At 35.7% G+C, this 27,627-nt stretch overlaps 1 protein-coding gene across 1 annotated transcript; it reads left to right on the forward strand.

Annotated features, from left to right (window-relative positions):
• Positions 1–10,725: 10,725 nt before the first annotated feature.
• LOC120633974 lies at positions 10,726–11,391 on the forward strand. The gene has a single exon (XM_039904410.1). It carries the CDS (start codon positions 10,726–10,728, stop codon positions 11,389–11,391), a length of 666 nt encoding a protein of 221 aa, XP_039760344.1.
• The last annotated feature ends 16,236 nt before the right edge of the window (positions 11,392–27,627 follow it).

Raw genomic sequence — 27,627 nt, forward strand, 5'->3', positions numbered from 1 at the left:
GCTCAATGACCTAACTAATAGTAATTCGGAACTGGACATATTTCACACCCCGCCGCTTCAGCTCCAAAAGCAAATTAAAATGTTATTAGAGAGTAGGTAACCTAAGATATTAATTATATGTTTGAATGTTTTTGTTTTATTATTATTTTGAATTTCAATTTTTGATTGTTGTTATCATTATTGTTTTTTTTTTAATTCTTAATGTTATATAGCTTATTTTTATGTTTTAATTTAATTTAATTTGTTGTAATTATTCGTCCATACTATTCGTTAATAGCCCCGGGGAGACAGATGAGGCAACTGTAATGTCTTCGCGGAGTGCGTTGCTAAATAAATAAATAAATGAATGATGATGATGATGAGAGGTTTTTGTGACAGAGCTGGTCCAAGGAAGTACTACTACCGTTGCCAAGCTTATAAAACTTTACTTTACATTATGAGTATAACGCAGTAAAATGTTGTATTACAGTAGTGGAGCTTTTTGCAACAGAGCTCTGGGGAAGTACTGCTGACATGCTTATTTCTCTCTCTGCTGGCAAGCAGCATTGATATGCTCCCTGTCTAAAGGGAGGCGTGGTTGCCGGTGTAATTACAGGGACATGAAGACACATAGATTGTCATAAATAATAAATCCTTACTAATATTATAAATGTCAATGTAAGTTTGTTTGTTACGCTCTCACGCAAAAACTACTAAACCGATCCTCATGAAACTTTGTACACACATTCTTGGAAGTGTTAGAAGTAATATAGGATACTTTTTATCCCGACATTAAGCTCGGTTCCTTTGGGAGAGGGGATGAAAGTGATTGAAGATTTTACACCATAACTCCGACAAATTATAACCGATTTAAATAATTATTTTTGTACTATAGAGGTACAAAATAATATGTGTTTAATTTTGCCCAAACTGTGTAGATCTGATGAATGTGGTTGGAGATAGAGGACAGAACTCCTCAGCGGATAGCAGCACACCCCTCATTTAAGGCTTAGCGATACTGAATATTTTAAATTATTTTAGAACTACAACTAAATTGAATGCCACATCAAAAACACAACGAAACACAGACGAAGTCGCCGGCAATAGCTAGTAATAAATAAATAAACTACGACAATACACACACAAGCTTAGCTTGTGTTATGGGTACTAAGATGACTGATGAATAATTATATGTATAACATACGTAAATACTTATAATCTTATCTTTATAAGATAAACACCCAGACACTCATGTTCATCACACAAACATTGTCCAGTTGTGGGAATCGAACCCACGGCCTTGGCTCAGAAAGCAGGGTCGCTACCCACTGCGCCAATCGTCGGTCATGGAATGCTACTCTATAGGACGTATTTCCAACTTGCCCTGCGAAGTGTTGCTTTGTTTATCAGCGATGGTTTTCCAATTACCATCATCTGGGTCATTTATATTATTGAAAAAAACGTACCTACAACTATAAGGTAATATGGACCTAATTTATATTCAATTTAGAGTTTAAATTCGTCAATTTCTTACCAGGCAGCGCTCCTTGTACCTAACACATTTCTACCAAAAACATTAGCTACTTTTTTCAATTGATGACAATGTAGAAGCAGCAAGCCATTCTGTTAGGATGTTAACTAAACTCGCGGAAATTGTTGATGGTAGGCACATACACTCTGTTATTACCTTCCAAGTGTGCATTAACCTTAAAAACGGCATTGCAGGTACCTAACTACTTCCTAATGGATCCCCATTACGTAATGAAACTGCTTTTTTATATACGTATAGTAAATTATGCTCTTACTTTAAATTAAAACATCAAACAGTATGAAAAGCTTATATCTCTTTGAATCCCTCATACAGGTAAAATTATTAACTCAGATGCAAAAGTGGCATTGAAAACATCGCTAGTAAATTTTGGCAAAGCGATACATTTGGCAAGTATTTTGTAAAGTGGGTAAATTATCAAACTAGAACTTTATATGTGCTGGATATTTATTAAATTGGTTAGATTATTTACAAAAAATGTGCTAATAGTTTTGATTAATTTTCAAGAAACGATTAAAATTCAATTTCATAAATCGTGAATATTCATGATTATTGTGTAGGTGGGTTTTTGGTATCACCAGTGAATCAGCGATACACTTCAGTTTAATAATTTAATATTTTTATTTAATTTTTGGGTATAGCTAACACTTGAAAGCAAAATTTTGGGCGAATTTGTACTTGTATCCTATATCTCCGGCTATCGCGGCCTGAGTGCGTTGCCAACCAAGCTACGGTTCTCGTACCTACCACCGATGCCGATATTGGTATACTATACCTTTGAGCCAGTTCCCAAATTATATAGATAAATGGATAAAGTCTTTATTGCACAAATTAAAAGTGAAAACAAGAAATAACAAAAGCTATAAAAAATATATATATATCGCTTAAAGCGATAAGATGCGCAAAGGCGATCTTATCGCTTTAAGCGATCTCCTTTGTGGTAGAGAATTAAGTTTTGGATTTTATCATATACACTATAGTTATATATATTATTAAAATTTACATAACATGCTGCATTGTCGTATTAGGATAACTTATTCCTGTAATGACAAAAATATGTATGGGAATAAATAAATAAATAAGTTAGAGAAAACGGGATAGTGCAACCGGTTAATAACAGGTGATAAAATCAAATTAAATACATATCATTATAATATATACATACATATATATATATAAACATACAAAAGAACATACATACATTATTTTTAAATATATATACATGCACGTCAAGTGATTTTTTGATACGTTTAGGTGTATCCATACTAAACATATCTGCATTGCAGCGGAAATGCGGCGAATATAATAAACATGAAAGCGTTTATAATGTTGTGTCCTTCAAGTAACAACAAAGCAATGTGTTACCTTGATATAGTTTATAGACCGCGGTGTGACTACTTTTTATTCGGATTGTGTGTCTCACCTTGTGCAGTGGTAAGCGCTGCGGTCTTAAAACTGTGAGTTCCTGGGTTCGGTCCCAAGGAGTTTCTAAATACCGACAAAGACGTGCCGCTAAACGATTTAGTGTTCCGGTGCGAAATCGCATATAAGTAATATGGTAGTATATATGGTATATACTCCCTAACAGGTTAGCCCGCTATCCATCTTAGACTGTATCTTCAGTTAGTCAAGGGCTAACTTGTGTGATGGCTATCTTTCGATTCTATTCAAATCGTAGTGAGATAAACGCGATCGAATATGTAAATGTAGGTAGAAAAACTTTCACTATTTAGGCAGCTTGCTTATTTAGTGCTAGTTTTTCTACCGTACTTCTATATAAAAGAAATCTAATCAAGGCTCGACAATCAAAGTGGCTACTACATGCAATATGGCACACACGGGGAGTTAAAAGGTTTCTGACGTTTATTGCAGGGACCGCTTCGCCATTAGAATTTCCATTACCCACATGATATTGTTAGAGACATTTAGAACTTCACCAAAGGGGTTTCCGTTAACTCGAATTGACGTCCACTGCTGGACATTGGTGTTTTGTAGGGAGTTCCACAATACACAGTCCTGGGCCGCTTGCCTCCAGCGGCTCCCAGCTACTCGCCTGATGTCATCTGTCCACCTCGTTGGGGGCCGACCTACGCTGCGTTTACGGGTGCGGGGTCGCCATTAAAGCACCTTAAGACCCCAACGTCCATCGGTTCTCCGAGCGATGTGCCCTGCCCGCTATGTCGGTAACTCTAGTTCTTCTACGGATCTCCTCATTTTTGATTTGATCACGTTCTCTACGTACTACTCCTAACATAGCTCTCTCCATCGCCCGCTGAGTGACTCTGAGCCTTCCTATGAGGCCCATTGTTAGCGATCATGTCTCAGATCCGTCAGTCGTCACTGGCAACACGCACTGTTCGAAGACTTTAGTCTTCAGGCACTAGGGGATTCAGTAGTCATAAGTAACCGAGCTTAAATGGTGTGTTGGTGTAAGTTTAATTTGGTGTTAAATTTTAATCTTTATAGGATAATATACAATCGCTTTAATCTGTAGGTATCAAACAACAGTTTGTGACAAACCTTGTTGTTAAAACAACCAAGTTAGTTCGGCGTTTAAGCAAGTGATATTTATTTTGCTTAAGACTTTGAATAACTCCTTAAGGGTTTTTGCAGTGAAAACTTCTAGAGATTTTTGTACGGTAGTGAGTTAGGCTGAACCGTCACGCTTTGAGTGAAAGGCTCACTAGTTTGTATATTCAATTCATACCTAACAATTGTCTTTGTTAATTCAATAGTTATTATTGGTACGTAATAGCTATAATTTATTTTACATGATAAGGTTAGTGTATGCAGTTAGCGGTTTATCGTTCTAATAAACGGTATAAATGGATTCAAGCGGCACAAAACCGTGGTATTTTTACCCTACAAAAGACCTATGTCCAGCAGTGGACGTCTACAACGTGCAAATACAAAATAAAAAATACGAAACGCTTTTGAAGGGTGCATAAGTATATTTCATAAGGAATCATCCTATAAAAATATTAAATGAAAAGAAGCATATTTATTTTGCCATACAAACTAATTCAAACATTCTAAGTGTTTACTTCAAATAACCCAATTGAAGATAAAAGACACGTAGCTTATAAAGTGACAAAAGTCACTTGATTTTAATTTTGCATGTGTCTCATGTGTCCGTAATCACACCGGTTACAAGTAAGAGCGGTGAGTGCTGGGGTCCACCAATCCGCACTGGGACAGCGTGGTGGACTATGGCCTAAATCCTTCTCATTATGAGAAGAGACCCGTGATTTCTAGTGGTCCGGTATTGGGTTGATGATGATGATGTTGTGCTGGAATCGAACTCGGTGTCCCCGGAAGTGAGAACAAAGTCTTACCCACTAGGCTATAACCGCTTTTTAGCTGATAATCAACTTGACTAGAAATGCTGGAAATATTAAGTTTCGAGAGCCAAGACAATGTTTACCCTATGTCCTTGACATCATCGCGAAACTTTCGGAAGATTTTGTTCCATTGTAAACATACCAAACTTGAAAGCTCAGCATGTCCGAATAGTTTCGTGTTTATCTACTGTTGTTTACAGGGAGCTTAATGCCTATGCTACAGTTGGTAAACAATTAAAAAAGACAATTGACAGTATGAAACACTCATAGACAAATTAAAGCAAGTATCATTCTGAGCATCATAGACTTATAGAAGTTCCTGTTATTCGATGATTGCCATCGAATAACAGGAGTCACTTGATTTTAATTTTGCATGTGATAATATCTCATGTGTCTGTAAGAATACCGATTACAAGTTAGAGGGGTGCGTTCTGGGGTCCACCAATCTGCGCTGGGCCAGCTTGGTGGACGGGGGCATGGACGAACTGACCCATTGGTGAGCGCACCACTGCGCTAGGAGGTCGAGTGGTCTTATACCTAAGTGGGACGTCTCCTTGGTAAGTCGTGTCAGTGGGAGGTCCCGGATGCAATACTTGATACAATAAGTGATCCCAAACCTGTCGATAAGTATTTTCGTATAGCCGTTCTAGCAAAGTTAAGTCGTACAGCGCTGATTGCGCATTGGGTAGGAGAACTTCACGACGGGGGCCGAGTTCGAATCCCAGGACCTCTAACTATAATAAGTTATGTGCGTTTTAAGATATTAAAATATCACTTGCAACGGTGAAGGAAAACATCTTGAGGAAACCTTCATGCCTGAGAGTTCTCGATAATGTTCTCAAAGGTTTGTTAAGTCCATCAGTCCGCACTGGGCCAACGTGATGGACTACGGCCTTTACCCCTTTCCCGTAGTGGGAGGAGACCCTGTTGTGGGCCGGTAATGGGTTGATATGATGATGACTTAGCCGTTTGGTCACAGCAGACCAGAAAACAGTAGTTACCACCTCACGTCTACCCGAGGCTGTCGTACGAGGCGTCTATGGGAATATAATAGATACCGGGCAGCAGCGTCCTTTGTGCAACTACTACCATCTACTGCGATCACCAACTGCCCAGCCCGTCTGCCCGAGAGGTGTTTAGTCTAGCAGTGCGTGCTGGGATTTGAACTCGGCCCTCCGAGATTGAATTCGAAGTCCTACTCACTAATCTATCACCACTCCGCTATCGCGGCTACGTAATAGGCACTTATTCGTTTTGGCTGTTTAGGCCTAGTGACTCTGCCTATTGAAGTTTCCTGAACCTTTCTGCGCAAAGCGGAGACTATCTAATAGCACTCATCTAAAGTGTATCCAAGTTCCAACATAATACATTACGGGGTGTCGCTTACACTGACGGACTCAATTTGCCTAGAAAGTTTACACAGACCCTTACGAGTTTATAACTGGAGCAGCCAACACAAAATGGCTCAATATTGTACCTAAGCCTCCTTATTATAAAGATTATAATCATTATTACGTTTAATACGGTATAAAAGCTATGTGAACGATTTTGTGATAAATGGTTTATCGTAGAAACCTTTTAGAGCATGTTATTAATGGCAATACGATCTTTGTGTGGTTTTCAGGCCAATTGTGTATCGGCTTATATGGCTTAACAAATCCTTTATTCTCATTATAGGGTTTTTTGAACAGAAAGGTTTGCTTTCACGCCTGGTGAGAAAAGGAAAGATGAGGCCCATGACAGAAGTTATAATCATACGACAAAGAAAACTTAAGTTTTCTTTTCTTCTATTATAACAAAGCCCTTGATTGCAATCTTACCTGTTAATAGGTCAAACATGGTAGCAAGGTTAGGGGTCAAAAAGTTATAAGCCATACCCCGAATCGGTTTTCTACGCGAAATAGTACCGGAATGCTAAATCGTTTGACGGCATGTCTTTATCGATAGAGTACCCACCACGGCCTTAGAGCCTCCGACCAGACCTGACTAGAGAAAATTCAAAAACTATAAATTCCCAAACTGCACCTGCCAGGTATAAAATACTGAACTTAAAAATTAAGAAAAGTTCAAAAAGCGTGTAGTAGTTTTCTCTTCGAGAGGCTTCGGCCGTACCAACCTACTGACAAAGACTTAGACACCGATAAGGGGAATGGGTTTAACAACTGTTGTACTGCTTTCCCTAACAGATTAGTCCGTTGCCACCTTAGAGTGCATCATCTCTTACCAGCAGGTAACTTGTAGTGGAAATTAAAAAAAACTCTGACAATATTGACAAACACTGACAATATCCGCGTAGAACTGTGGCGCTACCGAGCTACAAATCTTTAAGCATCTTCAAAGAATCGTCGTTTAAAAGAATATTATTTATCTACGGAGTCATAAACTTATATATTTGCTCTGTATGTATATAATATATAATATAATAATATATATATATGTATATAATAATATATATGTGTATGTATTTATTTCCATATTATTTGTATTTTTATTAGCTATTTATTTATTATTGTTATATATAGTTTATGTAGCTTATGTTATGACATATTTTTAAAATTGCACTATCCCGTTTCCATAATCATTTTGTTCTTTTATTATGGGTTGTCTGGAGGAGATCGCTTAAAGCAATAAGACCTCATATTTATGTTTTCAATTTATATTATCTTTATCCCTTAATTGTGTGCAATAAAGAATATATCTATCTATCTATCTACACACATTGTTTATATACAATTCATTTTAATTATTTTATAGCCATGCGTAGCGAAGTAGGTCATTAGTATAACATAAATACATAACAAATGCCATATTATACCTATCATCATATTATCCTCTTCGAATTAGCCTATTATAGTAATGTAGGAGGAAAAGAAAGAAAAAGTATACCTACTGAATAACATGTTTACATAAAATCCCCACAATACACGCCAGTACCTTCAGTATAAGATTTGTAGGATCTAATCGAAAGTCGGTTTCGACTTTCGTTCCTGGTAACGTCAGAGTAGAATGACATTTATACGTTCTGTTTTAAAGCTCAAATCCGTCCTCACTTCTACAGCAAGCGTTTCTTGCAACAAAATAACAGAATTTTCGACTCTAAAACGTGTAAAATTGGGTAAATTTTTCTCTGATGTTTTACTTTCGATACTCGAAAACGCCCCACGAGTACGCAAATACAAAGCGAACAGATCTTGAAGGAAAAAAATGAGACCGCTATAATACCAGTATATATTACATGTGTCACAGAAGACTTAGGTAAGTAATAGGTATCAACATCAAGTCAACCAATTGACGTCTTATGACATGTCTTTTATAGGGAGTTCTATACCACGGTCTTGTACCGCTCGGCACTCATCGTGGATCTTGGCATCCGATTGGCTTTCATGATCTTGGAACCCCAACGTCCGACAGTTTTCCGGTTCTATATACCCCTATTAGCACTAGAAGGTGTAACTATAATATTATCGGATTGGAAAATTTCACACACACGAAGCAAGAACTAAAAATGATGTTTTCCATTATAAAATTACATTTTGGAAATTTCATTTAGTTTTAACAAAAAACCTTAAAACTGCACTATACCGTTGCTTTCAATGAAAATAATCAATTTCTAAGAATCTTTTGAAATGTGAGTTATTCATTACGTTAAAGTAATTCGAGTGAGATGAATGTTCCTGTACCAAAGAAGAAGGCTTAATTAATATAGTTAAATCTACCATGAACTGCTTGTCTAAAACAGAAACGCTTCATCGTACTGAATAGGAATCTCAGAGACTGATGTCTAGTTTCAGATTATGTTCATTGTTCATGTCCTTATCAATTGAGAACTGTACAGACCGCATTGTCCTTAGGCCTCGGAGTATTAAGGACGAGTTTCTGTAGAGATTGCGATGAAATTGAATTATTGCTCTAAGCAGGTTGCTCTTCTAATAATTTAAAATGACATTGTGAGATGGTGACAAAAAAAACACCCGGCTAAGTTTGTTGTGGTTTTTTTTTTATACCAGGACGCGATTGGAACCCTCGTAGCTTTAGTTTTAAGTTTACGAATATCGTTATCGCCATCATCTCACTACCGTGTAATTCTCATGTAATGTACGCATCAAAAGTGCCACCTGTGTTTGAATAAAGATATTTTTGACCTTGACTTTGACTTTGTCGGGTTTAATTAATACTCCAGAATATTCTTGTTCTTCAGCACTAAAATTCTCGGTATCGCTCGCCAAACATGAATCGTTATGCTACCCCGACGCAACAACGACGGGGTGGTATAAGTTTGATGTGTCTGTGTGTGTGTGTCTATCTGTGGCACGCATAAACCGATTTTATTGTTGTTTGTTTTGTTTGAAAGGCATATTAGTCGGGAGTGTTTGATGAAAGTCCATCCAAGATGGCCGACCGCGACGCCACAAAATGGCGGATTACATATTTTTTTCGCAGCTATCTCAATATGGGTTTCAAATGAAAGTGCTTGACAATTGGAACACTAGATACTATTTTTTCTCTTTCTCTATCTATATTTTAGTTTTAATTTTTAGCTAAATGTGTTAAATTATATAAAATAAAAAAACACTATATAATATAAATATATATGTAGTTATAAAAAAATATATTTATTTAAACTCTTTATTTGTACACCACTACACAGAAAAATAAAGGACAAATAGAGAGAAACACAAAGACTGGAGTAAAATACAAAAGGCGATACAATCGCTTAGAAGCGATCTCTGCCAGGCAACCTTAGGATTAGGACAACAAGAGCGAGAACCAATAGGTGACAAATTTAGTTAGTCAGATTATTATTAAGTGTTCAGTATTTTAAATTTCACATGTATATACTCATTGTTATTTGATTGTTATTGGAATCTGAACCTAATACAATGACACATCGTTGAGACGCATGTACAAACAATTCAAGGTAAAAATAGATTCTGTAGCAAGGGGGATCTCAGTAAGAGACAATGGAATAAGGTAATGATTTCCATTGCTAAGGTTACCATTTCTTGAGAGTTTGTGTGAAAACTCGCGAACGTAAAAAAAAATTATTGTTATTATAGCCGAATAATTTATCTCATACTGCTAAGCACTGGTTTATAGCTTTGACCATAAATACTTATATAAATACGTAAGCAGGTTTCAGAATTTTCCCTGGTCACCCTACGAACAAAGACGTGCTGCTAAGCGATTTATTGTTCCGAAATCGTGTAGATACCGATAAGGGGTATGACAACCATACTCTCTAACTGTTTAGCCCGCTACAATCTAAGGACCAGGTGAAATTCAAAATTCATTTATTTCAAGTAGGCCTAATATAAGCATTTGACGTTTCAAAAGTGCTTATATTAGGCCTACTTTAAATAAATGAATTTTGAATTTTTTGAATTGCAGTCAAGGGCTAACAAATAGATGAATGAAAAAAACCAATCTAAATAAACTTTAAAAGTTCGCTATGTTCATCTCCAGATTGTGCCAAATATCATAAAGGCGTTTGTGAGGATGAGATAACAATCAAAAAAGCAACAGAGACACTTTCTCATTTATAATATTAGTAAGAATTTGAAACGTCGACTTTCTTATTACTTAGATATTCCTTTCCTACGTGTTTACGTTGTTTTGCAGCGAACGTGAATACTTTCTATGTTAAATTATTATCTTCGTTCTACGAAGAAATATATCTACCAGAACGTAAAAAGAACGATTTTCAATTATATATCTTATACCTACTCAAGATATATATTCAAAATCGTTCTTTTTACCTGTAAATTTCAGGAAGATTTTTATCATATCCATCAACCTGAGACGTAGGTTTTAAGCCTTATATGGCTGTAATGGCAAAAAAAAAAAAAAATTACAATTATGGAAGATAGAACAAGCAACCTGGAAATAAAAATAAATCAGCAGCAAAAAACTATAGATTATTTAGAAAGACAGGCTAGAAAGAAAAATCTCGAATTCTATGGAGTAGAAGAGACCGAGCAGGGATACGAGGAATTGCAAAATACACTATTACGTTGCATAAGAAATTATATGAAGATTACCATCGAACAATCTGAAATAGAATTTGTGAGAAGACTTGGCAAAAAAGAGAACAAGATAAGGCCTTTATTGGTAACATTTACGACACTAGGGCGGAAAATCGAAATTTTAAAGAAAAAAGGTGCACTGAAGGGCTCAGTCGTTAACATTAAAGAAGATTTTCCACCAAATGTTTTGCTGAAGCGTAAGGAACTGCAAGAAGAAGTAGAAAAAGAACGTAAACTCGGAAGAAATGTTGTATTACGTTATGACAAAATAGTAAGATTGCCAGGAAATTTCAAAAATAGGAATTACATGTCAGATACAAGGAAACAAAAACGAAATCTGTCAGCATCCCCAGAACACCAAATTACCTTAGTCAACGAAAGCAATGCCAGACAGATATCAAAGAAAAATAAAACAAATAATATTACATCCTACATGAATAACATAACACTGAAAAAAGGATTAGAGTCCAGCTCGACTCGATTACATATTAATCAATAGAAAGGAAAACATCTCAAACTTTGAAATTATATCAAATTTAACGTTTCCTAGCGACCATCGTCTCCTACGATGCACATTAAAAATCGCGCCTATAAAGAAAAGTAGAGCAAATTTCAAAAATTATAAAACTAAACTAAATACTTTAGAAGAAAAAGAACAATTCATGCAAACCTTAAAAACTAATATAAATGAAATTGAACTAGGAGAAAATGAAAATGTAGAGTCACAATACAACAAAATTAAAAATACAATACTCACCAGTTTAAGTTCAATTAAACAGAAACCAACAAAAAAACGGGATAATATCCCTGTACAAATAAAATGTCTTATCGAAAGAAGAAATTTATTAACTCGGAAGAAAAATCTGACAAAACAAGAAAAAGTTGAACGTACATACCTCTACAAAAACATCTACAAATTATTGAAACGGGATCGCATGGAACGCAGAATAAAGGAAATTAAAACACATCTTGAATTAACCGGAAGTTTAAAGAGAGGTCTCAAAAATCTTGATACCTCGAAACAATGGATACCTTATATAAAAGAAGATATAACTGGCACAAAAATATCAACAAGATTTAAAATATTAGAAAACGCAACAAAATTTTTCCGCAACTTATACTCGTCAAGAGATGCTCCCACTGAACTCGAAACGACCAACCAGAACTCTACTACTCTTGATAGATTTTCTACACATGAGTTAACAAAAAAAATTGAATCGCTAAAAACCGACAAAAGCAACGGACCCGATGGAATTCCAAATGAAGCACTAAAATTGGGAAAAATTATACTAGCGCCATATATAACAACGTTATTTAACAAGATTTTAAATGACAGAACAATACCCAACGAATGGGCACAATCTGATATAATCCTGCTTTATAAGAAAGGAGACCCTGCCAATATTAGTAACTACAGACCAATAAGCCTACAACCAAACATGTACAAATTATTTGCTTCTTGTCTTGAGAACCGCCTTGCAATATTCACAGAGAAGTTTCAACCACCGGAACAAGCAGGCTTCAGAAAAAACTTCTCAACAACAGATCACATCCACACTTTAAATTTGATAATAGAGAAATATATAGAGCAATATAGACCACTCTACCTAGCTTTTATTGACTATGCCAAAGCCTTCGACTCTATATCACATAAAAGCATATGGAAGGCTCTACAGGAATGCGAGGTACCATCGGAAACTAAAGATCTCATAAAGGACATATACTGCAAAAGCAAAAGCCGCGTAAAGTTAGAGAGACATGGCCCTGAAATAGACATTTGTAGAGGCGCCGGACAGGGTGACCCCCTCTCGCCTAGAATTTTTATAAATGTGCTCCAAAGTATAATGAAAACTTTAAACTGGGATAGAAAAGGAATCAATATTAATGGGAAACTACTCAGTAATCTCCGATTTGCAGATGACATCATACTCTTCTCTGAAACAGCATCTCAATTACAGGAAATGATTAATGAACTAAATAATGTCAGCAATACGATCGGCTTAGAACTAAATACTCTGAAAACCAAGGTCATGACAAATCACCACGTTATACCGATAACGGTTAATAACAACACCTTAGAATACGTTCTAAGTTATGTTTACCTGGGACAACTAATATCTTTCTCTAAGACCAGACTCGAAGATGAAGTTAAAAGACGAGTTAACATAACTTGGAATAAATTCTGGAGCAATAAAGAAACTTTAAAGTCAAAAATCCCTTTAAAGCTAAAGAAAAAAATAATGGACTCTTGTTTATTTACCCTGTCTTACGTATGGCTGCCAAACATGGATTTATAATAATAAAACTAAAAATAGAATACAAGTATGTCAGAGAGCGATGGAAAGGAGTTTGCTGAATATAAAACGAATATACAGAATAAGAAATACAGAAATAAGAAAAACAACAAAAATAATAGATGCTTTAGAACATTCTCAAAAACTAAAATGGAAATGGGCGGGTCATATTGCACGTATGGACAAGGAAAAATGGACAAATAGAGTAACCACCTGGCAAGGTCCAACAGGCAAAAGGAAAAGAGGTAGACCGAAAGAAAGATGGGTTGACGAAATAATAAGAAAAGCCGGTGAATATTGGTTAACTAAAGCAAAGGACAGACAGTCGTGGGGAAAAATGGAGGAGGCCTTCACCCGTATAGGGGTCCATAGTGAAAATTGATTTTATTATTTATTACTAAGAATTTAATATATATATATATAGATATCATTTTTATGCATGCACATATTATAATGTATTAATAATTGATAAAAATGTATTATGGAAATAAAGATATAATAATAATATAATAATAATATAATAATATAATAATAATATAATAATGGCTATAATAATAATATAATAATGGCTGTAATGGCACCGGCAACCACACCCTTCAGACCGTAACAGTAATGTTGTTTGGCGGCAGAGATAAGCATCGCACTATACTTCCCCAAAAGAGCTTTTTTCACCAAAAGGTCTATAACTACTCAAAAAAGTTAACAAAACTGGCTGAAAAATAAACAGACACTATAACATTTATAATATTAGTAATTATTTATACAATTCCAGTAATGAGAGGATCATTCATTCATTCAGTCATTCATTGCACTGGACCTTTATCGCAATGAACTGAGTGTTTCCATTAGGATTATTGTTAAAGCTTTTAAGAATGGACCATTCTAGAAAGTGCCTTTTGTTCAGTTAGCCCTTTTATCCCAAAAATCCTTTCAGCTCAATGAAAAGTTGAAAAAAAAATGACTCAAAGGAGGTTCAAGGATGAAGATTGAGTACATTATTCGACTAGGATTGTGACATATTGTCAAAGGATACTACTGTTTTCGAATTAAATAGAACGAGCCGTGTTAAACATAATTTTATAAATTTACCGGCCGGCACGTACTGCTTTGTATTTTCATGGAGGTTTTACATATTATATATTATATTTTAAAACTACCGAAAAAAGGCGTGGTAAGTGCTATTAAAACGCTATTAGAGCTGCTAAAAGTTCTACCTCTTACTGTTAACTTTTCGAGATAATCGTATGGTTAGACCAAAGTAACTAATACCGTTTTATTTTTGGAATTAAAAGTATAAGATCTTAAAGATACTAAATTTTTTGTGGTTTTAAATCGTGAGCGCTTTAATTTATTCGATCTAATAAATAAAAGCGCTCATCAGACAAAGGTTTTAAATTTATAATTTATATTATTTTTTTATAATCTTCTTTAAAGTTTGAAGGTCGTGCACGGATTGAAGTGCTATTCATGAACATTTATTCCCACCATCAGCCTTTGTAACAGCAATCGAAAGTAGACTTTAACTTTATAAAACCAGCAAAGAGGTGATCGGCTATTAAAAATAACACTTTCTTTCATATTCATATTTCCACAGAACACAGGAAATATAAAAAAAACATAAAACTTACTAAAAGGCAAAGTGAGTAAATCTTCCTACATCTTATAAATAAACAATCTAAGTAGAAGAGACGACCTTGTTTTTCTGTAACTCAATGTTTGCTCATTATCAGAAGTGGGAAAACTTATCCAATTTATTTATAAAGGCCGCATACGTATAAAAACAACTGAAAATAGGAGTTATTCAGATTATTATTTTACTTTTATTATTACTTCTTTTTATCAACACTATTTAAATAAGTCTTATTATCATTTCATTTTAAATCTATTATAAAAATTATAGGAAATTATAACTTAAGTAAATAAGATTTTAACCGTAGGAAAGCTTTTGTGACAGATCTCTTCCGGGGAAGTTATACCACAATGCTGTTCTGCCACCGAGCAGCATTCATGTCGCCAAGCAGCATTTTTGTGTTCCGGTCTGAAGGGTATGGTCGCCGGTGTAATTACAGGCAAATAAGACTTAACATCTACGTCTTCGGTTGAGGGACACAGGCCGGCACTTTGCTGGACGTGACCCTTGTATGCGATTTGTTGCCCTGTTTATAGACGATGAGTTTCCACTTATACACACAGATAGTCTATCTGCTTGTTTCGTAAGTTTCTATTAAAAAAATCACAAAAAAATTACATTACAATAAATAATTGTAAGGAACAACAATTATTCATTGTAAAGTCAACATCTCCTGAGGATGCTCCGGTTTCGGAGTGAAACTTTCGAGAGGGAACATTGCGGAGATCTGTTTGGTGTGGAGTACAGAGATTGAAGAAATTATAAATTACACCAGATTCTCCTGCTTTTCGCAAAGTATAGCCAATTAAGCTTAATTTTCAAAATGTATCACGGCATTCCGCAAAGTAACGCCTGCTTCTATCCGGTACATTTATAGATTAACAATTTGAGTATATAAAATAACTACTTTTTATAATTTACCGAAATCAGATCATGCAGTCGAACTTCGTTTATTTATTAGTTTTTGTGTTGCTTAGTATGTTTTGTGTATACGCCCTTAGGAATTAATTCCCACTTAGGAACTGACAATAAAAACTCACGATGTGTTTAATGTAATCATTATTACCAAATTTTTTTTATTTATTTGTTTTTGGTCGGTACAAAATATCTTATTCCCATAACAGTGTATTAGAACTAATGTTGGATACGGAGCGCGCACGGACACTATTATCATCATCACCACCATCTTCATCATCAGCAGCAGCACCAAAATCATCATCATACTCAAGATGAGCATTAATTCCCACTGCTGGCGACACAGGCCTTCTCTCGTGAGTTCAGACCTTAACCCACCTCGCAGCATATCCCTACTAATATTATAAATGTCAATGTAAGTTTGTTTGTTACGCTTTTACGCAAAAACTACTTAAGCGATCCTCATGAAACTTTGTACACATATTTTTGGAAGTGTTAGAAGTAATATAGGATACTTTTTATTCCGACATTAAGCTCGGTTCGTTTGGGAGAGGGGATGATAGTGTTTGACGATTTTACACCATAACTCCGACAAATTAAAACCGATTTAAATAATTAATTGAGGTTTAATTTGGCCCAAACTTTGTGTATCATATATGATGAATGTAGTTTGAGATTGAGGACAGAACTCCCCAGCGGACAGCAGCAAACCCTTCATTTAAGGCTTCGTGATACTGATGCTTTAAATTATTTTAGAACTACAAATAAATCGAATGCCACATCAAATAACTAAATCAAACGCAGGCGAAGTTATGGGCATCAGCTAGTATATTATATATGCCTATTGGGTGACAGCCTTTAATGAGATAACTCGAGTCTACTCCCGTTTATTTCCCAGTCACGATTTATTTATTAAACCCTGTATTTCCTAAAACAACTATAGTCATATATTACTAAGGTATCAAATATACCTACTTAAAAGGATATAGTTTGCGATTGAAAATGAATAGAAAACCGATAGCCAGTAACACTTCGTGCCCACAGAGTAGCTTGACGTCAGAGATATTGGTATAATATTAAGTTAACAATCAATCTGAAGGCATTATATTTTAGTCTAGCAACACCATTATGGACTTGTTATGTTATCAGGTCAGTGGAAAGTGTTGTGAAAGGTTACAGACTACAGAAAGTAGTTTAGTATTCTACAAAGCTTTTGAAGACGTTATTAATACTCTCACGCATGTAGGTTTCCTCATGATGTTTTCCTTCGCCGTTAAAGCAAGCCATTTGAGCATTTAATATAATAATATTAGGTGAATGTCTCATAAAATCTGAGGACCTCAGTGATATGGATTCAATTCTCTTCTGAGGAGCCATTGCGGAGTGTCGAGTCAAGTCAAGTCAAATATTTCTTTATTCAAATAGGCACATAGATGGCACTTTTGATGCCTTGATCATATACAAAATGTCTACATAGCAGTGAGGAGTGATGGCGAACTAGAATCGTCAACTTAAAACTTCGAGGGTTCCAAAAGCGCCCTGGTCTAAGAAGAAGTCCAAAACAAACTTAGCCGGGTGTTCTTTTTGTTATCACCATTTCACATTGTCATTAGAAAATATTTAAGGAGTAACCTGGTTAGAGCAATTGTTCGCACCCAAGCTTTTTTATCGTTTACGTTATCCTTTATACTTTAATAGGACTTTTCTATAAACTTTCGCTTAAAACAAACGTTGAACTTTTTTAGTGACATCTCCAAGATATCAACCGGTAGTTTGATAAGTTTATTTTTGCTTCTAACGTTCAAATTATTGCAGCCATATTTTCTTTTAAATTTTGATATATGTTGATGTGTTGCAGCATTCCCTGAACTACGTACGAATTAGCCAACCTAGGTTTACTGTATTTTTTTTATTCCACTACAAGCTAACCCTATGACTACAATCTCACCTCCTGGCAAGTGATGATGCAGTCTAAGATGGTAACGGGCTGTTATGGAAGTTATAATAAACCCCTACCCCTAATCGGTTTCTACGCGACATCGCACTGGAACGCTAAATCGAATAGCGGCACGTCTTTGTCGGTAGGGTGGTAACTAGACACAGCTGAAGCCTCACACCAGACGTTTTTTGTTAATGAATGTGTGCTGTATAATATTTTTTTTAATATTTCTTGGCTGTTATGTAGCTACTCTGTAACCACAGTGACGTCATGGATCTGCAATGACGTCATGCAAGTTTAACCTAATAGTGGCGACCTCTTAACCTTTACAAGTTTACTTCTGATATGGTGTAAAAGTTTTGTCGTGTACTTACGTAATAATCGAAAGATTAGACAAGTCTATTGTCTTATGAATGTTAGAGCTAATGTAGAGCTAATTGACACCTGCTCCAGACCTCATTGGATATACGAGAGGAGGGCCAACAGTGATAAACTAATACCAATGGTTTCCCAACTAGCCACACTTATAACTCTACTCCCATACTTATAACTCTACCTATAAAGACGTCCTACCCTGCTAATTAGGTTGGGAACCCCTTGGCTTTAGTGTTTTTTTTTTTATTCGACTACAAGTTATGATGCGGTCTAAGATGGTAACGGGCTAATCTTTTACGGGTATGGCAGTCATATTTAACCCATACCTAAACGGTTTCTACACAGCATCGTACCGGAACGCTTAATCGGCTTTGTCAGTAGTTTGGTAAGTAGCCACGGCCAAAGCCAGCCACCAGACCAGACCATAGAAAATTCAGATATTATAAATTCGCAATTTGGAACCCCTGATTGAACCCCGGATCTCCCACTTGAAACCACAGCGCCCACTTCTGCGCCAGGGAGGTCATCAAAAAGTGTTGTATTTGTTAAGTGCCGTAGTTAAACTTTTGCGAGTCTATTCCACGTACATGAACGTTTGACGTTTTATGCCCCGAGGCCCTTATGTTTGCTAGATAGCCCGCAAAAGATCATTTCAGAGTTTGTGTTTATGCCGGTTGTATGGCCATTTATTTGTTTAGCACTAATCGTTAAGCCCGACTTTGTGCGCGCAGAATTTCTCGAGGTTGAGGTTACCCTTTTTATATTCGTTTTCTAAAAATAAAATTTAAAATTTAAAATAAAAAGAATTGTTTTCCAATCACAATTTTGGGTGCTTCACCTGATTGAAATTAACTTAATACTACGCATATAATACATATATAATTATATTTTGATGAATGTAAATGTGTTTTTTTTACAAGAACCGCTTTGAGCAGTAAAAGCCTCTAACCTTTTCCAAGCTTCTCGAATTTTTTGCCTGCAATCTTGGTGATATCATGATCCCAACGTATAGGAGGCCTGCCTGGTCCCCTACCCCTTTTCTATGGTTTTTAAAGTGGGGAACATCACATAAGATTTTATATTCTTCTGGCTGTTTTCCACAACATCGTGCGTGCTTATTTGAGGTTTTTAAAAATCCTTAGGACGCTTACTATATCTATGCGAAATATCACCGAAATAAGTTAAGCGCTCAAGCAGTGCATGTATCAAATGTTATTTTTTTTTATCTCGTGCCTTACTTTACCAGCAGCTTTCTATGTCCATCTCCAGAATACAAGCTACATGTGTACCAAATTTCATGAAGATCAGTTCAATGGTAGAGCCGAAAACGAGGTATAGGTCACAAGCAAACTAGCAGACACCCTTTTGCATTTATAATAAAAGTATGGATCAGCATCGCTTTTTAAAATCCTACAGGTACTATTTATGTTTATCGACGGCCGATAGGTGCAGTGGGCAGCAACCCTGCTTTCCGAGCCCAACGCTGTGGGTTCGATTCCCACAACTGGAAAACGTTTGTGTAATAAACATGAATGTTTTTCAGTGGGTTTGTATGTGTGGTTTCCAGTATGCTGCGCTTTTTAGTATGCAGCTATACTGAGCCAGCTCCTTTGTCACACTTTTTTTATACTTTAACAAATATATGACACAAATGAATGAATGAATGAATGAATGAATGAATACACTTTTATTGTACACCAAAGGAAAAAAAAAAGTAGTTACAAAGATATAAATACATATCAAGAGAGTACAATTTCAAAAGTAACATTTTACACAAATGTGTGACAATAAAGACGATTTTTTTTCTTCTTATTTCTTTCTTTAATACCCATAACACAAGCGACGCTTACTTTGGGGTCGGATAGCGATGTGTGTTATAGTAGTTTGACGGCCGGTTGGCGCAGTGGGCAGCGACCCTGCTTTCTGAGCCAAGGCCTTGAGTTAGATTCCCACTACTGGACAGTGTTTGTGTGATGAAGATGAATGTTTTTCGGTGTCTGGGTGTTTATCTATATATTATAAGTATCTATGTATATTATTCATATAATTATTCATCAGTCATCATAGTACCCATAACACAAGCTATGCTTACTTTGGGGCTAGGTGGCGATGTCTGTATTGTCGTAGTATATTTATTTATTATTTATTTATTTAGTAGTGTATTTATTTATTGTATATTATTGTTATTATTTATTTTCCTTATTCACTGAAGAAGGCATAATGATGAAAATTCATCGACTCAAGAAAAAAACTCCCACTTCTATCAAGTGTTACTCACTAGTGAAATTAATATTACAAGGTTCATTGATCTCAATAAAATAATTACAGCAAAGCGTTTCAGATATTTGGACGCCATCCAAAGGTTATACGAGTAGTTCGACGTTATCTCCACCCTTCCTATTAAATATTATGTGAAACTAGCTTTGCAGGAATGTTTAAATCACTAGTAAAACTTTCTTGCGGTTTTCGCAAACTAATTAATAACTAGGTCTTTTTGAAATAGATTTAACATTTTTATGATAAACTAATACCGATTGTTTCCCAACTAGCCACGATTGAATCCTCCCATACTTATTTATAAAGACGTCCTGCCATGCCAATTAGGTTAGCAACCCCTGCCATAGTGCTTTTTTTTTTATTGGACTACAAATTATGATGCATTCGTAGATGGTAACGGAATACTAATTTTTTCCCAACTAGCCACGATTGAATCCTCCCATACTTATCTATAAAGACGTCCTGCCATGCCAATTAGGTTGGCAACCCCTGCTATAGTGTTTTTTTATTCAACTACAAGTTATGATGCATTCTTAGATGGTAAAGAGCTAACGAAAAGATCATTTCCCAGTTTATGTTTATGCCGGTTTAATTTTTTAAAGATATTTTTTATCTTTATCTGAAAGAGTAGTCTATGCTGCCAGCATCTTACGAACTGTGCCTCGCTGCGGTGGTTCCGAGGACGTTGTAGATTTTATTTAGTTTTAAATAGTTTATAGTAGGTTATATTTATAAAACAATTATTTTAAAGAATAAATAAATAGTTTTTTCCTAAAGAGTAGTCTATCTAAAGTTCTAATAGTAGTGCTGAGTTCCAATGTGAAGGACGTGGTTATGATTATAGGCACATTAGGGCTAACACCTACGCCTCAGGTAGATAGACACAGAGTGGAACTTTGCAGGACGTGTTCCTTACATGCCCTGCGAGGTTTTGCTCTGTTTATAGGCAATGGTTGTCCACTTATTATCAGGTAGGCTATATATATATTTTTTTTAATAAATAAATATACTACTACAATACACACATCGCCATCTAGCCCCAAAGTAAGCGTAGCTTGTGTTATGGGTACTAAGTTGACTGATGAATATTTTTATGAATAATATACATAAATATTTAGAATACAATAAACACACAGACTCTGAAAAACATTCATTCATCACACACACATTTGTGTGAAGAACATTAATGTTTTGGGATTGTGTGGAATTCGAAACCACGGCCTTGGACTCAGAAAGCAGGGTCGCTGCCCACTGCGCCAGTCGGCCGGCATGCTCGTTGCGAGATGTAATAACATTAAAGTATATAGGAATACACACACACATGTATAGGTAGATATAGTTAAGCCCCATTTCACATATTATTTGGGAATTCCTTTTGGAATTGGTAATATTTCAGAAGTTGCAGGCCTCTGACAAACATACAGTCTCACAAACAGAACGAAGTACAAAGTAAAAATTCATCCAAGTAAAGAACTTTAATCAGTAAAAAAAAATGTACCAGTAAATATCTACTAATATTAAAAATATCTTCCTAGTAACAATATTGAAAGCGAAATCTCCAAAACTTAAACAATTTATTATTCTTCGATGACGACCCAGCAAAGTTGTCATTTTAACGAGAAAACTTCAACTCTCCTCAACCAAAACTTTCAACGCCTGTCAAATTCACTAGGTACAATTTTTTTGGACTTTAACGCTTTTGTTAAAATATTTTGGCTTTTTTATACATTATAATTATATTACATAATATTCCCTACTAATATTATAATGTCAATGTATGTTCGTTTGTTACGCTTTCTCGCAAAAACTACTTAACCGATCCTCATGAAACTTTGTAGACATATTCTTGGAAGTGTTAGAAGTAATATAGGATACTTTTTATCCCGACATTAAGCTCGGTTCCTTTGGGAGAGGGGATGAGTGTTTGACGATTTTACACCATAACTCCGACAAATTATAACCGATTTAAATGATTATTTTTGTAATATAGAGGTTACAAAATGTGTTTAATTTTGCCCAAACTGTGGTTGGAGATAGAGGACAGAACTCCTCAGCGGACAGCAGCAAACCCATTGAAGGCTTAGCGATACTGAATATTTTTTTTTTTAGATCTACAACTAAATTTAATGCCACATCAAAAAACAAAATGAAACGCAGACGAAGTCGCGGGCAACAGCTAGTTCATTATAAATACAATTGTATATTCTTTTAAGTGTACTTATTTATTAGTTTATTTATTTGGTTTATTATAAAACTGAATGCTTATCATCATCATCATCATCGTATCAACCCACTACCAGGCACGGGTCTCCTCCCACAATGAGTAGGGGTTAAGGCCGTAGTCCACCACGCTGGCCCAGTACGGACTGGCGGACTTCACACACCTTTGAGAACATAATGGAGAACACTCAGGTATGTTTCCTCACGATGTTTTCCTTCACTTTTGAAGCGAGTGATATTTTTATTGCTTAAAACGCAAATAACTTAGAATAGAGGTGCGTGCTAGGATTCGTAATCGGCCTCCAGAAAGAGAATCCGAAGGTCTAACCACTGGGCTAGCACCGCTTCCGAAGATTCCCGAGGATTAATATACTGACATAATATTACTGAAGTAATATTTATACAGGATTTACATACATATGTATATGATGAAAGTTCGTACATATGTACGCATTCAGTTTAAGAACCCACATAAATCTCAAGACCTGAATCCGTAGTCCGTACAATATCAATTGGATCCGGACTAAAATCTATTTTGCGATGATAAAACAAGTATTTCCTTTCAGGTCTTTTCAGTAAAGGTTTTTGCATTACTTATTCAATTTTTGCTATGAATAAGTACCTTTTCATGAACTGCTAACATGGAAAAGAAGAAGGGGCAATATAATATGAAATATTACTGCTTGGTGTCCGAAATACAATACAGGAAGGAATGAAATATCACTCTGTAGATGAAGAGACGATATTGTAGAGTAGAGCAAGATCCCAAAATGCAGAAAATACTAGTGAAGGCCTTTCCCCGGAAATAAGTAAAATTATATTCATCAGCCAATATGCATCCACAGCTGGACAAAGACCTCTTTTAATCAGCGATACTTTTTCTACTTTCTTTATACTCTCCGCAAGTTGTCGCACCACCTAGTCGAGAGCGCCTTACATTCCGCTTTCAAAGTCGTGGTCTCCTCTCGAAGACCTTTCGGCTCTAACGTCCATTGGTCCTCCGACAAACGCAACCAGCCCATGTGCCACTTCAGCGTGCTAGCCCTAAGAGCAACATCGGTTACTTTGATCCTTTGGCGAATAACTTCGTTCCAAACTTCGTCCAAATCCAAGCGTTCGCTCAGCGTGCTATAGAGATTCATAACACGCTGAGTTTGAAGTTTAAAGCTCCGTCAGTGTGGGGAATGTCAGACCGACTGTCATTACTGGTAAGACGCACTAATTGAAAACTTTTGTCTTTAAACATTGTGGTACTCGTTTACGCGAAGACTCTGTCGAGTGTGCCAAAATATTGTAATTGTTTAGTTAATAAACTATAAATAGATATATGAACTGAGAGTTTTACTGGCAAGAAAACTGGTTTCTCAGTAACAGCCCAGATTCACAAAATTGGCGATGTGTACACTCTTAGAAAAATACATTAGTATCTTGGTAATTTTAAACAGCATTTGATAAAGTTCATTAAAGCCCGCAAGCCCACATTATAGCAGTACGAAGGGGCTAGCCAGCCCCTCTCTCCTACGAGAGAAAAGGCCCTTTGGCCTTTTGAAAAGGCTGTAGAACATTAATAGGCTGAGATAACAGCTAAAGCAGTTTCTCGTGTTTACTCTCCGGGGTTATTTGCGTTTTTTATTTAAACAATTAAAGCAATTCTTGTTTTGACGGCGTAGGAAAACATAGTGAGGAAACCTGCACGCCTGAGAGTTCTTCGTAACATTCTCAAAGGCGTGTGAAGTCTACCGAGCAGCACTTGGCTACCTTGATCTGACTTCTCATTCTGGAAGGAGACCCGTGCCTTATAGAGCCAGTAATGTATTTATAATGAAGATGACGATGACTCTCGCAGATACGTAATATTTTTTTATAATCCACGAGGTAATGTCTTAACAATTGAAAAAATCCTTCGACCAACATGAATTGTTATCTTTATTATTTTTGAAGTAACGGTCCACAGCGTATAAAGGCTAAATTGAAAATACTAGAGTAAGCTAAAAATTTAGAGCTCCCAAGTTGAATATAAAAGTCAGACGAACTTAACTTTATAATGAAAACGTAGAAAGTTTCTGCTTAGTCTTATGCTACGCAAGAGTTTTATGTAGTAAGAATTTACGTATCCAACTGAAATTTTCACTTATTTTAATCGCCATAGTTTTTAATGACTGGTGTGTTTGAAAGTGTCCATACCATTGATTGCACTTAACTTCAGATGCGTTCAAGTATTTCAAGTGCTGGTACGAGGTTGAATGAACTTAAACTATTAATATAATCTATGTAGCGAAAAAAAAATATAATCATTTAAGACTAAATGGTTATCCGGTTTACATGATTCAGTAACATTTTCTCGGTAGGAAAAAAAGTCAAAGACAGTTTTGATGAAAATAATAAGCGTGTTTTTATTACTTATTTATTAAACTTTTGTAAAAGTCGCGTGGTAACTGGCCACGGCCGAAGCCTTTGTCCAGACCAGCCAAACCAGAAAAAAAAAATTAAATTATAATTTTGCTTATTATTTATGGGAATCTAGCGCCTGACCACGTGTAAGGGATCAAACGCCCACCACTGCACTAGGGAGACGACAAATATATCAAATACCAGGAAAATAAACGGTTCCAACGGGATTTAAAAACAAAAAATGGAATATACAGAAAGAAAAGTCACTTATTGGATCAGTTTGTAATATAAGTTACAATTGAGCTTGACAACTCATCATCTTTGCTTGTCCCGATGCATGGACGTTAATTGTTTAGGAGTTTTCCTATACTACACAGTCAACTCCACCATAACCCCAACATTGTGACGACTAAATAGTTAAGCAACCATAATTACGTAACTTAATCGCAACTCGAACGGTGGTAGCCTTGTGGTAAAATAATCGGCTATTCTTTCTGGAGGACCGAGTTCCAACCGACGTTTTTAATTTAAGCAATAAAATATCACTAACGGTAAAGGAAATCTGCATTTCTGAGAGTACTCCATGATGTTCTCAAAGGCGTGTGAAGTCTACCAATCCACACTGTACCAACGTGGAGTATGGCCTACATGATCCTTTCATAGATACTTAATACCTAATATCCTTCCTGCTCCAATAACCTTCTCCTTTTTCAAGTCGTCTGATAAGAACATTTTATAAGCCTTACATGAATACTTTTAGAATGAGACAGGGAATATATTGCACTTATGAAACATCCTAGAGTATGGAAGCATTCTTTACAACTTGTACGAAACCAGTAACAGAAGTAGTTTGAAAATAACTTTTGTATTGAAAGTTGCTTGAAGTCGTTCTACGACCAAACCTTCATTTCTTTATAAATCGATGTACGACTGTGAGTACATTAATAAAATATTTCTGGCTCGACATACTAGGCCATTTATTACAAATTACTGAGGCAAGTTTGAGTAAATTGCTGTTTCATGATACCGATAGGAAAAGGTTTTAAATTATGGTTTTGATATTATTGAGACAGGGCCTGAAAAGTTTTGAAGAGATTTTGGGTTGGGCCAAAACTTTGTGTAGGTTTAGACCTTGACCATTTGGTCCAACCAGACAGATTGATCCAAGGTGAAACTGAACACATAGATTACATTTTTAAGCTATTAACAAAAAGGCGGAGGATCTTAATTCGATTGTTTTTTTCTATGTTTGATACTTCATAACTCTATTATTTACAAACCTAAATTATATTTTTTTTGTTTTAAACGTTGCTGTCCTTTCCTTTTCTTTTTTTTTCTTTAACTTACATACTGGTGTACATACCTATTTGAATTTCACCTTTTAGGATTAAATTTTTCTTAGTAAACTACAAAGTAAACAATTTAAATAGCTTGTCATCGAGGACAGGCTGGATAGAAAAATTAGGAAACGAACTTTTAGATTTGAATAAACATCCCTTTAAAGTGGCTGTTGCACTCTCTATACTTACTTACAACTAAGTTTTAATACAACATAACGAAGCAGTTTCACTCCTGAATATTAAACCTAGCTTCTAAGACGAAATATCAAGTAACAAGATAGAAAAAAATCACTGTACGAAAAAGACAACAATAAAAAGAACAACATTCCAGAACATATTCATCTCGTCGCCGGAACAATTTTCATACAACGCACGAAACAAATCTCGCAGACCGTGAATATGAACCGGGCTCAGGAAAATGTCATTTAGTTTCGTAAAAACTGGAGCGACATTTAGGTTATTGGATTTCATTTGAACATTGCTCCGACAGCACTCAGAAAAGTTTTTTTTTTCGTTATGAAAGTTGTTATACATCCTTCATCTATAGATGAATAAATTGAATAACTACATATTAACGCATTTGAGGAAAAGCTCGGTGATACCCTGTATTAAAAATTTTACCACTTTTAGGGCATCGTAGCAGTATAACGCTATATTGTGGCATGTCATCTATCTGGTCTTTAAATATTCGTGGAAGTCTGGGGAACGTTTAATCCGCCGTTTAAACTTTGCCCAGACTTTATATATTATTTTCGTTTAAAGTATTTTCAACTTACTAGACAAACACTAAAAACTAAAATTATATATATATAATTCTTCGGTACGTGTGTTTGTCATATAGCTACTCCTACTGACACTTGACAGATGAAAACAAAAAATTCAGTTTTCTTTTCATTACCTTAAATCCATACGACACCACCACACCTTGTAGCAAGAACCATAGGTGAGTTAGGTTATATGAGTGGTGTAGTGAAAATCGATCGGTGAACGGTAAATGTATGCCTAGGAATCTTCCTTGATTAGGCGTAACTTACTTAGGCTTCACCTTATCCGTCGTTAGTGAAAACGGGTCTTTTCACCGAAAATCCCATTTATCTAACAATTTTTGGGAAAAGAACTCATGATCTTGTGATCAGGACGTGAAGTGATTTTGTATATCATTGAATTCTTGTACTTCTTACGATAATTGTACTTCTATCCGACGCACGACGTCTTATCAAACAATCCTATAATTACGGACGTCATCTCCAAGTTAAGTGCTGCCCTCAAGCGTATACTCCAATCTCGGTTTATATTGGCAATTTAAGGCGCTGATTCACATCAACTGTGACCCAATTTCGCTTATTCAATTATG

The sequence above is a fragment of the Pararge aegeria genome, chromosome 22, assembly GCF_905163445.1.
Source record: "Pararge aegeria chromosome 22, ilParAegt1.1, whole genome shotgun sequence".
Classification (NCBI taxonomy): Eukaryota; Metazoa; Arthropoda; class Insecta; order Lepidoptera; family Nymphalidae; genus Pararge; species Pararge aegeria.

Bases quoted from the DNA above. Each gene is read 5' to 3' on its own strand.
- LOC120633974 (XM_039904410.1), top strand. From the start codon at position 10,726: ATGGAAGATAGAACAAGCAACCTGGAAATAAAAATAAATCAGCAGCAA.